This window comes from Vicugna pacos, chromosome 18, assembly GCF_048564905.1.
Source record: "Vicugna pacos chromosome 18, VicPac4, whole genome shotgun sequence".
Lineage (NCBI taxonomy): Eukaryota > Metazoa > Chordata > Mammalia > Artiodactyla > Camelidae > Vicugna > Vicugna pacos.
Genome location: NC_133004.1, coordinates 12750954 through 12764067, shown reverse-complemented (window position 1 = coordinate 12764067; position 13114 = coordinate 12750954). Strand labels below are relative to the sequence as shown.

The 13114-nt window shown below is 47.5% G+C and overlaps 1 protein-coding gene across 1 annotated transcript in view; it reads right to left on the bottom strand.

Moving 5' to 3' along the window:
• Nucleotides 1-2028: 2028 nt before the first annotated feature.
• The window catches only part of CPPED1 (calcineurin like phosphoesterase domain containing 1), a 226309-nt gene continuing 215223 nt past the window's right edge, over nt 2029-13114 (bottom strand). The window contains exon 5 of the mRNA XM_072942175.1: nt 2029-2338. Within this exon, the coding sequence (XP_072798276.1) occupies nt 2285-2338 (54 nt within the window). The 3' untranslated portion in view covers nt 2029-2284. The remainder of the gene's footprint in view (nt 2339-13114) is intronic.

Genomic DNA, 13114 nt, shown 5'->3' with positions numbered 1-13114 from the left:
TGGGCCCGGATGTGTGGGCAGGGGCTTGTCACACAGCGCAGGGCCCTGCTGCATGGCTCCGAGCCCAGGAAGATGCGTTCTTCGATGACCACCGACTTCCCAGCAGTGCCAGGCTGGGCGGGGCCTTTAAAACAGGCGATCAAAGCTGTTTGCATCGTGGGGCTGATAATGCGGCACCAGGGCCTGGAGAGTCAAGAATGCACCCCCAGGTTTGGGGCCCAGGCCCTGGCGGGAAGACCAGCCGGCCTGCCCAGATAACATGAAGCAGCTACTTCTTCCGAGACCCAGGACCAGGGCTCTGAGCCCAGGGCAGGTCAGCGACCGCCTCCTTCTCTCGGTTCCTCCTGGGGCGATCTGCCCACCTGCTCACCTTCCTGTCGGGGTGCAGCCCAGGGATGCCAGCGGGCCCCCTTGTGTGGAGGCCAGGCCCTGGTCCCTGGGGTCCCAGCAGGCCTCTCCCAACCAGTCCCCTCCAGAACCCTTCCTCCATTCCTCAGCCAGGCAGGAGGGCCGCTCTCCTCCAAAGTCACCATCTTGCCTGGGCGGGTAGCCAAGGCAGAGACCAGGCTGGACCTCAGCCGCAGCTGGACCTGCCGGAGAGCATCAGACTGGCTGACGGGCCTTCTAGAAGGAGCAGTCACGCTCAGCTCCCACCCCCAAGGCAATAATTGTTTTGACTGCGTCTCAGTGTTCCTCCTGGGGCACAGACACACACACGCTGGGCCTTTGAGTCTGTGCCTCGGGGGACAGAGGGCACTCCCGGCCAGCAGGCATCTGCTCACAGGTAGGGCTTTTGGCAATGATCGTTTTTCAGAATATGCCCATTGTTTCATTAAACCTGATGTCGGCTTCTCTGCTTGTTTGGCACCATTGTAGCACCGTACATTTTATCTAACATTCCTGTGCCAAACGTTCATGTTTTGATAACCTGTGATCTTGCTTGTCTCTAAACTAAAACTCCAGCTACTGGATCAACAGAAGCGAAGGTGGAGGCTCGCGAGCTCGTGCTCCGTGCGCTGGGCAGACCGGCGGCTCCCGAGACGCGCCTGCTCAGTTGGCCGCCGCCGCCGCCGCCGGGGTCCCGCCCCCTCCCTTCGGCCACGCCCATGGCCGCGGCCAGCTGGGTGTCGCTGGTTCTCGGTTCCGTCAGGGAGCCCTTACTTTCGTCTCTGAATCCTAACACCCACATTCAGTGTTTCCTTACCTCCCCAGTTTCTAAAGAGTTTAAAAAAAAAATCCGGCTTGCCTGAAAGACAGTTGAGCCCACCGCAATGATGAGCACCCTCCCCCCATAGAACATGCTGGATTCAGGAGTGTCTTGAGGTCCAGGGGTTCAGTGGCACGTGAAAGTTTTGCCGTCATCATCGAAAACCACTAGCTGCCCGCCCAGGCCCCCCCTTGCCCCTGCATCCGGTCAGGTCTGCTTCCCGCCTTCGCCAGCTACGAGGCAGGAAGCCGCCACTTGAAGCCGCAGGGGAGGCACCTTGGCAAGAGCTGCAAGGGGGCCATGGAAGGATACGAGATGGCGGCTCACACGTTTGCAGCCGGAGCTGTGAACCCCTCAGAGATGAGCTGGAGGGCGGGCGGCGCCAGCAGGGAGTGGGCGGTGGAGATAATTAGGACTTTTTATTACCTAGGATTCATCCTAGAAGGAATGTCTTCACCCCTGCAGCCTCAGCTCCCCCAGCCCTGGCCCAGCCTGTTGGTAGAACACTTGGCTTAACTCACCAGATGCTGACTTCTTGCAGGAGGGGGTCTTTTGACTGCAGGTGCCACGGGAGTCCCCGGCGGAGGCCCTGGGCCCAGCCGGAGTCCCCCACGATCGGGTTCCAGTGACTGTGGGGGGAGGTCACAGGGCGACACAGCTGGAGTCTAGTCCCCCGTCTGTATGTAAACGAGGCCTAGAAGCCTGCAGATTCGCTCTGAAACATGTAGTGTTATCCTAACCACCCTCTTCTGTTAAGGTTTACACGGTAGAATTTTTAAACAAATGTGTTTAATTTTCTAAAATCTCTTGTATTAAAATTTTCTTTTGGAATAAGCTGTGGTAATTTTGTTACAATCTGGTTTGAGATACACCTCTTTACAGCGACAAAATAAAAACGGTGACATTTTATAAGTTAGATACTTGGTTAATGGTCTCTGTCTCAGTTCCTTTTCAGCAATTAGGGATCAGGTGAACTCCCGATATATGCGCTGTGCAGACTCCCAGAAGGTCGCTCACCATTTCCCCCAGTTACCCCGACTGGACGAACGTCAGTTTTATTTGAAGTGGAGCAAAGTCCTAGTCTGAGTTACTAGGCAGGTCTGCATTAACTGGAGATGCAGAATCAAAATTCTGTACAGGAAAAAAGAACCCTCATTATAGGTTCCTATTCATTCCCTCAGAAACAGTTATTGGGCACCTACTGTATACCAGGTATCATGCCAGGCACTGAGCATACAGCAGTGACCAAGACAGAAAAGACCCCTGCCACCTTGGGGTTACACTCCAAGTAAGGCAGAGTGACAATAAAATGTGACACAGACATTTTTTTGTCAGCCATCCAGCCAGTTACAGACCGCGGCAAGCACCGTGACGGGGTAAGCAGGGCTTAGAGAGATGATCTGCTTTAAACTGTCCAGGCCGGGGTTTCTCACCCTCAGCACTGCTGGCCCTGGGGGCTGGAGGATTCTGCACGGTGGGGACTGTCCCGTGCACTGTATGAGGGTCAGCATCACTGGCCTCTGTCCACTAGATGCCAGGAGAACCCATTCAGTTGCGACACCAGAAACGTCTCCAGATGTGACCACATGCCCCAGGAGTGAGGCATGGTCCCCCCATTGGGAACCATGTGGCAAGACCAAGGGATTCTCTTGGCAGAAGTGACCTTTCAGCTGTGACATGAAGGATGAGAAAAAAAATGCCACACTGTCCCCACCCCCAAATTACACTGACTTAAAAATTCAGACCCTACAGCAAGGTATTTAACCTTTTAAACCTGATTATGATTACTAAGGAGAAAAAAAGCTCTCAGGATAAGAGCCCAGGCATAAGGTCAGTATATAAAAGTCGTAACATCTAATCCTGGGTGGTTTCTGCCCAGGGTCCCACAGAGGGTGTCCTGCAGAGCCCTGAGCCCAGTGCCGGGGGAAGGCCACTGATAAAATGGGAGAAGGGGTGGGACCAACACTGGTTTTTGAGACGTGTGCATGGACAGCACTGCGCCCTGCACTGTGCAGCCTCCAGCTTGCTACTCCTCTGCCAGCCTGTACTGTGTATCCCGTACCTGAACAGATGACAAAACTTAGTACAGGTTGAATGTGGGCCCGGGGTCCCCCAGCCTCAAGGTGGAGGAGAAACAGAGGGCTGTTCCATTGTGCCCACAGCCTGGGTGGTCTTAGCCACACTGATCTGTCCCAGTCTCCCCTCTCTCACTTCCAGTACGTACTGAATAGACTTCCTGAAATCCTCGACCTGTCCTCAGTGAAGTCTCCCAGCTTCCCTGCCATCTCCAAGCCCAGCTGTCTCCCCAGGACAGTATTCACCTGAGCTTCCCGAGTAGAGGCTGTCTTTTTTATTCTCCCTTAATCCATATTCCTAATTCTCAATTCCCCTGCTTCAAGCTAATTTGCCTCTTTAAAAACATCAGTTCCTCTGAAGCTCATGCCATCTCCCCTCTACCCCTGGGCTTGGCCTCATCTGTTGACCTCTGAGCTGCTTCTCACTCACTGATGATTCCTGCCTCACTCCTGGGCCCCTCCGCACACCCCAGCCACACCCTACATTGTCTTGGCTCTGTGAGCGGCTCCCTCTGCAGGGCCTCCCCCCTACCCCGGGCCACCTGCCGCTCTTCTAGACTGACGCCGCAGCGTCGCTGCACCACCTCCAAACCCCAACTGCAGATTCTCCGCACTGATCCTCTCTGCCCTCCCAGCACCTCACTCTAGTGCCCGCACAGCAACAACTCTTCAAATTCGTCAGGCCTGTAACCTGTCATCTTTTAAAACCCTGTCCTCCTTACATATTCTTGCCAAGCCCCCACCTTTCCCAGCATTGATTCCGAGGGCGGGGATGATAAATCACTCCCTTCCGCGCATCCTTGATTCCACTGCCCCTCTTTCACACTTGCTTGGCAAAAACCCAGCCATAGTCAGGCCCAATTAACAACCTAGTCTAAAAGCCAGTATTACTTGTAACTTTGGTTTGTAACTCCACATTTTGTTTTCTACATCATTTAAGAGACTAAAGCATTTAAAGGAACTATTAGTTTGTGGTTGGGGGCACACAATGTACAAAGAGGTATAAAGGAGTGGGGGTGGGGCTGTAAAGGAGCAGAGTTTTTGCATGTTACTAAAGTTAAGCTGATATAACTTCAAATTATTCAAAGTAATTTTAGGTGGTTAGATGTAGTCATGGTAATGACGAAGAAAACAGCTATGGAACATACACAAAAGGAAATGGGAAAGGAACCTGAACAATCATGACAAAAACAAAACTAAACACGGGGAATGAGGGACAAAAAAGCCATGAGGTATACAGAAAACAAACAGCAAGTGGACAGAATGAGTCCCTCCTTATCACTAATTACTTTAAATGTAAACGGATTAAACTTTCCAATCAAGACAAAGACTGACAGAATGATCCAACTATATTTTGTCTACAAGATATGCACTTTAGATCCAAAGACACAAATAGATTGAAAATGAAAGCATGGAAAAAGATACTCCATGCAAATAGTAACAAAAAGAGAGTAGGAGTGGCTGTACTAATATCAGACAAAACAGATTTTAATGAAAGTTTCAATACAGCAAGAAGATAAAACACTTACAAACATTTATGTACCTAATAATAGATTATCAAAAAGTAGAAAGCAAAAACTGACAGAAGTGAAAGGAGATACAGACAGCTGTACAGTAATAGCTGGTCACTTCAATACCCTAAGCACAATAATGGACAGAACAATCAGACAGAAGTAAGTAAATAGAGGATTTAACACAATAAACCAACTAAATCTAGCAGATGTGCACGGAGCATTCTACTCACAGCAGCAGCTCACACATGCTTCTCAGTGCACGTGGAACATTTTCCGGGGTGGACCATATGTTAGGCCACAGTTCAGTCTCAACAGATTTTAAAAGATAGATTTCATAGCAGAGTATCTTCTCCAACCACGACGCGATGAAGTTAGAAATCGAAACAGAAGGAAAAGGAAAATTCACAAATTTGTGTAAAATAAACACATGCAAACAACCGATGGATCAAAGAAATCCCAAGGGAAATTAGAAACTACTTCAAGACAAATGAAAATGAAAACACAACAAACCAAAACCTATGGGACGCAGCAAAAGCAGTGCTGGGGGAAGATTTATAGCTGTAAATGCTTATATTAAACAACTAGGAAGACCTAAAATCAGCACTCTAAGCTTACAACTTCAAGAACTAGAAAAAGAAGAATAAACTAAACTCGAAGTTAGCAGAAGGAAGGAAATAATGAAAATTAGAGCAGAGATAAACAAAACAGAGGACAGAAAAGCAACAGAGAAAATCAATGAAACTAAAAGTTGGCTCTTTGAAAAGAATGAAATTGACAAGCCTTTGGCTAGGTGAACTAAAGAAGAAAGAAGCCTCAAGTCAGTAAAATTAGAAATGAAAATGGGGCCACTACTACTGATCTGCAGAAATAAAAAGGATTATGAGTACCATGAACAGTTTTATGCCAACAAGTTAGGTAACCTTGGAAGTGGACACATTTCCAGAAACACAAAGCCTATCAAGACTGAATCAAAGAAATAGAAAATCTGAGTAAATCTGTGTGTAACTAGTAAGAAGACTGAATTAGGAATCAAAAATCTCCCTAAAAAGGAAAAGCCTAGAGCTGATGGCTCCCCTGATGAATCCTGCCAAACATTTAAAGAACGAATGCCAATCCTCAAACTTTTCCAAAATGTTGAAGAGAGAACATTCTCACCCATTCTCTGACGCCAGCATTTCCCCGATATGCCACGTGAACAGAACGAAGGGGAAGAAAATCACTTGATTATCTCAATAGATGCAGAAAAAGCTTTTGACACAATTCAACACCCCTTCATAATAAAAAATACTCAACAAAGTAGGAATAGAAGGAATCTACCTCAACATAATAAAAATCATATATGGGGCAAAAAAAAAATTACAGCGAACATCATATATACTCATTGGTGAAAGACTGAAAGCCTTTCCTCTAAGAACAGGGACGAGACAAAGGGGTCCACTTTTGCCACTTCTGTTCAACATAGTACTGGCCAATTAGGCAAGGAACAAAAAAGCATGCAGATTGAAAAGGAAGGAGTAAAATCATCTTATTCATAGATGATAGGATCTTATATGTAGAAAACCCTAAAGATTCTGCAAAACAAAACAAAAATCCCACAACTGCTAGAGATAGTAAATGATTTCAGCAAAGTAGCAAGGTACAAAGTCAACAGACAGAAACCAGCTGCATTTCTGTACACTAACAAGAAACAATCTGAAAGAAAAATTATGAAAATAGTTTAACTCACGATAGCATTAAAAAGAATAAAATGCTTAGGTATTAACCAAAGAGGTAAAAGACTTGTACAGTAAACTACAAAACATTGTGAAAGAAATTAGAGAAATATTAATAAAAGGAAGCATATACCATGTTCATGGATTAGAACATTTAATATTGTTAAGATGTCAGTACCCAAAGCGATCAACTGATTCAACACAACCCCAATCAACCAATGACTTTTTTTTTTTTTGCAGAAATAGAAAAACCCTTCTTAAAATTCATGTTGAAGTTCAGGAGGCCCCAGCGATCTAAAGCAATCTTAAAGAATAACAAGGCTGGAGGACTCACATTTTTTTTTTATTTCAAAACTTTTAACAAAGCTGCAGTCATCAAAACAACATGGTATTGCCATGAAGACAGACATAGAAGGTATAGCTTGGAGAACCTAGAAATAAACCCTTGCATGTATGATCAAATGATTTACTGACAAGGTTGCCTAGACCATTCAATGGGGAAAGGGCAGTCTTTCAACAAATGGAAAAACTAGTCGTCCAAGTGCAAAAGGAAATTGGATTCTTGCCTACCACCACATACAAAAAACTATCTCAAACTTGATCAGAGACCTAAATGAAAGACCTAAAACTATAAAACTCTTAAAACGCAGGGGGAAAGCTTCACAACATTGGATTTGGCGATGATTTCTTGAATCTGACACCAAAGGCCCAGGCAACCAAAGGAAAAACAGACAAATTAGACTCACGAAAAATTTTTAAATTCTGTACATCAAAAGACAATACCAACAGAATAAAAACAAAGCAACCCAAGGAATGGAATAAAATACTAGCAAATCAAATGTCTGATAAGATATTAATATCCAGAATATAGAGAGGATTCCTAAAACTCAACAACAACAAAACCAATTCAAAAATGGTCCAAGTACTTGAACAGACATTTCTCCTAAGAAGATATACAAGTGACCAAAAAGGACACAAAAAGATGCTCAATACCAGTAATCATTAAGAAAATGCAAGTCAAAACTATAATGAGATACCACCTCATTCCCATTAGGATGGTTAATAAGTGTTGGTGACGATGCAGAGAAATTGGAAACTGTGTGTGTTGTTGGTGGGAACATAAAACAGTACAGCTACTGTGAAAAACAGTATGGTGGTTCCTCAAAAAATGAAGCACAGAGTTACCATACGATGCAACAACTCCACTTCTGGATCTATATCCAAAAGAATTAAAAGCAGGGTCTTGAAGACATGTTTGTACACCCATGTTCACGGCAGCATTGTTCAGAGTAGCTAAAACGTGGAAGCAACCCAAGTGTCCATTGACAGATGAAGGGTTAAGTAAAATGTAGTATCAACACGCAATGGATGGAATCCAGCCTGAAAAAGGAAGGAAATTCTGACATCCTACAAATGGACAAACCATGAAGACATTATGCCAAGTGAAATAAGCCAGACACAGGAGGACAAATATTGAATAATTCCACTTACACGAGGTACTTAGTATAGTGAAATCCACAGGGAGAAAGTAGAATGGCGGTTGCCAGAGCAGGGGAAGTGGGGTTGAGGGGTTATTTTTCAATGGGTCCAGAGCTTTAGGATGCAGGATGATGGATAAGCTCTGGAGGCAGATGGGGGTGATGGTCGCAAACAATGTGGAGGAATTTCATGCCACCGAACTGCACACTTAGGAATGGTTAAGACGGTAAATTTGATGTTGTATGTACTTTCTCACAATTAAAATAATTATCCTGATTTCCTAGAAGAGATTATCAAAGCCCAGAGGAGTGAGGTAGCTTGCCCAAGTGGGTGTGGCTTTTACGCATCATTGCTGGGGATACAAACCCAAGTTCGTCCATGCCCAAATGTTAGCTCTGTTCACTAAAGGGCATTAAAAGAATAAGGGAAGAAAAGTTGAATGAAAATCCACTAATGTGTGGATTTTTCTATCCTGCACCAACATGGATCTCTGTGCCACTAGTTTGGACTTCAAAGTCTGATGATTTCAAGTCAGTATAATGGAAAAACTCATAACAGAAACATGTCTAATGGGCTGTGTAAAGACTGCTTGAAAGAGGTAGACTTTGTGATTAAAAAGAAGTGAGTGGCTCTCGATCAAGAAGACTGCTGGAAAATTATTACTCAAGCTGGGGCTTGGACCAGATGACTTCTAAAACCCAGGGAAACTTCATTTTATCATGCTTCACAGATACCGCATTTTTTACAAACTGAAGGTTTGTGGCAGCTCTGCATTGTCAGATCACAGCATTTTTTTTTAGCAAGGAAGTATTTTTTAATGAAGGTATGTACATTTTTTTAGACATAATGCTATTGTACACTTAGACTACAGAATACTGCCTTTAACACCTTTATTGTGGTATAATTCCTGTAAGCTACACAAATGCCAGATGAACAATCTGATGAACTTTGATAAATGTATACTACGCTATACTGACTTTTATATGCACCGGGAAACCAAAAAATCACGTGACTAGCTGTATTGCTGTGGCCTGCCACTATTCTAACCGCCCGGGGGGAAGGGAGACAGGCATGTCCTGGGGGCCAGAGTGCCAAGGAAGGAATGACAGGCAAAGTTGGTTCCTCTGAGAAGCCAGCCCAACCATCAAGGAGTGAAGAAAGGAGCCGTTGAGCGCCTATGATGAAAAGGCATTGACCGCTGCAAGGCAGGGACCTGCACGCCAGCTCTGCCACCTCCTGTGTGACCATGGGCATGTCCCTTGACCTCTCTGGGCCTCAGTTTCCCCATCTGTAAAATGAAAGTAACAGCACGCCTTCCTTCTGGGTCAGTGGGTTGAGTGAGTGAAATACACACAGCCCTCCGAGCGCCGCCCCTCGCGGGCATCTCCAGCAGCTGCCGCCCGGGTGTGCAGCATCTCACATTCATTTCCCGTCCCTTGTTTATCACGCATCTTCCCCCAGGCTGCATGTTCTGGGTGCACATTTGTTCCTCACTTTCTCTGCCCTGAATCTGATGCTCAGTGAGACGCCCCCGGCACGTTCTGGGAGCAAGAACATTTTGTGAAGTGAATGCACCAGCAAATCATGTCGCCAGCTTCTTATTTCAAATCCTCACCATCCCAGGGGGCAGAGATAACGGTCATCCCTATCCCACCGCCAGGGGAAGGGAAGCGCCCTGCAAACTAAACCACCCTGAGGAAGCTCAGCCAAGGTCCCGGAAGGACAGGGACTGAGACTCACGCAGATGCCTGAGCAGACAGAGAAGGTCCTTCCCGTCCCCTTGGCATGGAGCCTGAGCAGCCCCGCCAGAGCACCCCTCACAGGAAACAGGCCCAGAGAGGGCTGGGGACATGCCCAAGGCCGACTTAAACCGAAGCACAACCAGTTGGTGGTGGAGGGGCTGCTGTGTCCAGGCCGCACCTGTGCCCAGACTCCCTCCCCGAGGATGGTGGGTGCGTGGAAATGAGGTCTACCTCCACGGGTCTTTTCCAGAGGGGGTGAAAAAGAGAATTGGCTCTTTTTGCATTGTTATTCCATGAACATTCGACTTCTCCGTTATCTGTCCACCTGCTGTGTCTCCTGTCTCTCGCCGTCTCCTAAGCACGATAATGATCACTTCCTGTTCTGTGTCTTTATGTGATCAGATCAGAGTTTTCTGGGTAAGAGCTATACGTGCAGGATTTTTAATTTGTACACTCCTCCTTCCCGGGGATGGCCTGACAGCTGTCACCCCAGGACACTACTAGCTGGGGCTGTGGTGCATAGAGGCCACTCTCCGCCTCAGGAACACCCTTGTTGTCCCCATCACTGTGGGGGACAGGGCATCACTGGCGACAAGGACGGGGACCACCCAAAGCTGACAGCCCTGGGGGCCAGGCTCCTGGCCCCTCGAGGGGCAGCCTGTGCAGCGGCTTTGTGGGGTCTGACACCATCAGTGCTGCCAGCATCCGGCCCTCGGCTCCTGGTCTCCTGTCAGTGATGCTCAAAACCCCACCATCTGCATCCCAGGACCCTGTGGGTCTCATTTGACAGTTGCCGTCACCTGGAGGGTCTGCTGAACCCCAGCTGCTGGGCCTGGATGAGGCCCGAGGATGTGCATTTGTAACGAGCTCCCCAGGCAGTCTGACCTCTGAGGTCTCGCAGGCCCTGTGCGGGTTCAGGTGTCTTCAGTGCATCCTTGCGCTGTTGTCTCAAGGCTCTAGACTAAAGACCTCTTTCACGTGTGGTCACAGACAATACCGCACCCCTCCCCTCGCCCCTTGCCTGCCTGCAGTGGGGGACAATGGCCCTGGGGACCTGAACTTGGGTGGCTGGTGAGGGCAGAGCCCATGAGTGAGCATATGCCAGAGGTGAGCGGGATCCTCACCAAGTCAGCAGACAGGTTGTCACCCGGCAAAGAGTAGGCGATCCGTAAGTACTCTTCAGATGGACTGGATGGATGGGAGGAAAGACAGGAAGGAGGAGGGGGCCCAGGGTGGCACAGGAGCATCAAGATCAAGGCCAGAAGGGCCCCCGAGACATTGTCCAGGACGGAAGGGGAACATCCACCTCTGAGACCTGTCAGCTCTCAGGCACATGATGGAGGGCCGGGGGTCAGGGATCACTGAAGTGTCAGGGGCAGCAGCCACTGAGGTCGGAGTGCAGTGCCTGTGCCCTCCGCCCTCCCCCTGCCCCTTCAGAGGTTGCTGACCTAGCCTGGGCTCTGGAGACGAGGATGACTGTGTCCAATATGGAGAAATCACTCTGTGCCAGGCATGCGCTGCAGGCTTCACATTCATTATCTCCAGATCCTCCCACATCCTGGCGGGCAGGATCCCTGTGATCAGACAGCTAGGGGAACTTGCTTGAGGCCACCTGGCTGGTGAGAGCGAAGGCCAGGACTGAAACACAGGGCTAGAATCTCTAACGCTGGTGTTTGCATCTGGAGACACACTGACAGTCCCACGAATCCCCTCTGGTATGTGTCCCCCCATCCCTACCTCGCTCACCCCCTCCACTTCTCTCCACCCACCTTCCTCATCGTCCTGTGACTCCAGTGTGCCAAGCCCTTCCTTACCCCAGTCCCTTTGCACATGCTGATCCCCCCACCTAGATCGTTCTTCCTGCTCATTCTCTGCCCGACTCACTCATTCTTTGGGTCCCACTTAAATATCACTTCCCCAGAGAAGCCTTTCCTGACCTCCTGGTCTGCCATCATCCCCTCTCCATCAGTCTCTCCTAGTATATATGGTTCCTTAAATATTTATTTGCAAGTGTGCTTACTTATGATAGCAGCTACCACTGCTCTGGAGGGAATGGACCATTTGGTTTTATGCACCATTGCATCCTCATTGCTGGGACGTAGCAGAGATCTACTGAGCGTCTGCTAAGTTAATGAATAGTTAAGTAAATGAATGAATGAATGATCACTTTTTAAAATGGAAATATAGTCAGTTTACAATGTTGTGTTAGTTTCTGGTGTACAGCATAGTGATTCAGTTTTTTTTTTCATATTCTTTATTATAGGTTATTATAAGATATTGAACATATTACCCTGTGCTCTACAGTAGGACCTTGTTGTTTATCTATTTTATACATAGTGGTATCTGCAAATCCCAAACTCTCAATTTATCCCCTGCCCCCTTTTTCTCCCCTGTACCCTCAGTAACCATCAATTTGCTTTCTATGTCTGTGAGTCTGTCTCTATTTTGTAAATAAGTTCCTCTGTGGGTTATCTCCTGGTTAAAAGGCATGATTATCTACCTTCATCTATGAGATTTCTCTGAAAAGCTGGCCAAGAGGCTGATTGGACCTTGGCCATAAACTGTAAAAGCCCAGAGAGTAAAGGCTCTGATTTATGTCTTACTGATCAGTGCACCCCAGCTCCTGCCTGGCCCCCAAGCAGGTGCTCTGTGAATGGGAGTGATGCATTGGTTTGCTCAGGTTTGCCCATCTTTAGACACCCAACTCAGCTGTCTATGAACCCTGAACCGGGGATGGGGTGCATGCAGGCCCCAAACACATCCCTGGGACCATGAGACCTCAGTTTACCCTCATCCCTAAGGGGTGCTCCACAGACTGTCTCCAAGAACGGGGCTCCCTGGATTCTGTGCCAGGGCGTGGGGGTGGGGGTCTGTGTCTGCTGCAGGGTGGGTCTCTAGAAAAGTTCTTTCTGTGGTGATCGAACCCCAGCCAGGAAGAGGAAAGTGAAAGCTGGATCAGCCCGGAAGCTGAACGTTTTCTGATGCTGAATGCTGGAAGAGCTTTTTTATCCTTTGAAAAAGAGAAGTGTTTCCCTGTCCCACTTGAAATGAATTAGGTGAATTTGAGTAGGTTGCTTTGTCAAGGTACAAGAACATGTGGAAAATAATTCTGATTTATCTCTGCCATACAACTGCTATGTCTCAAAACCCACCTTTTTTTTTTTTCTGTTGTTACTGTAACTTGCATTTCTGTTTCTGAGTGTTTGATGCGGCCACAGATGCGGCTGGGACATCTGTCTCCTCCTCCACTTTGAAACCTGTCAGTGTTAGAGACTCAAGAGTGGGTACCAGCCTCTTCTCTTTTGTCTGCGCTCTCCCTAGAGGATCTCATGCATTGATCACCATCTATACACTCACGATGCCCCAGTTTATTCATGCAGTCTTC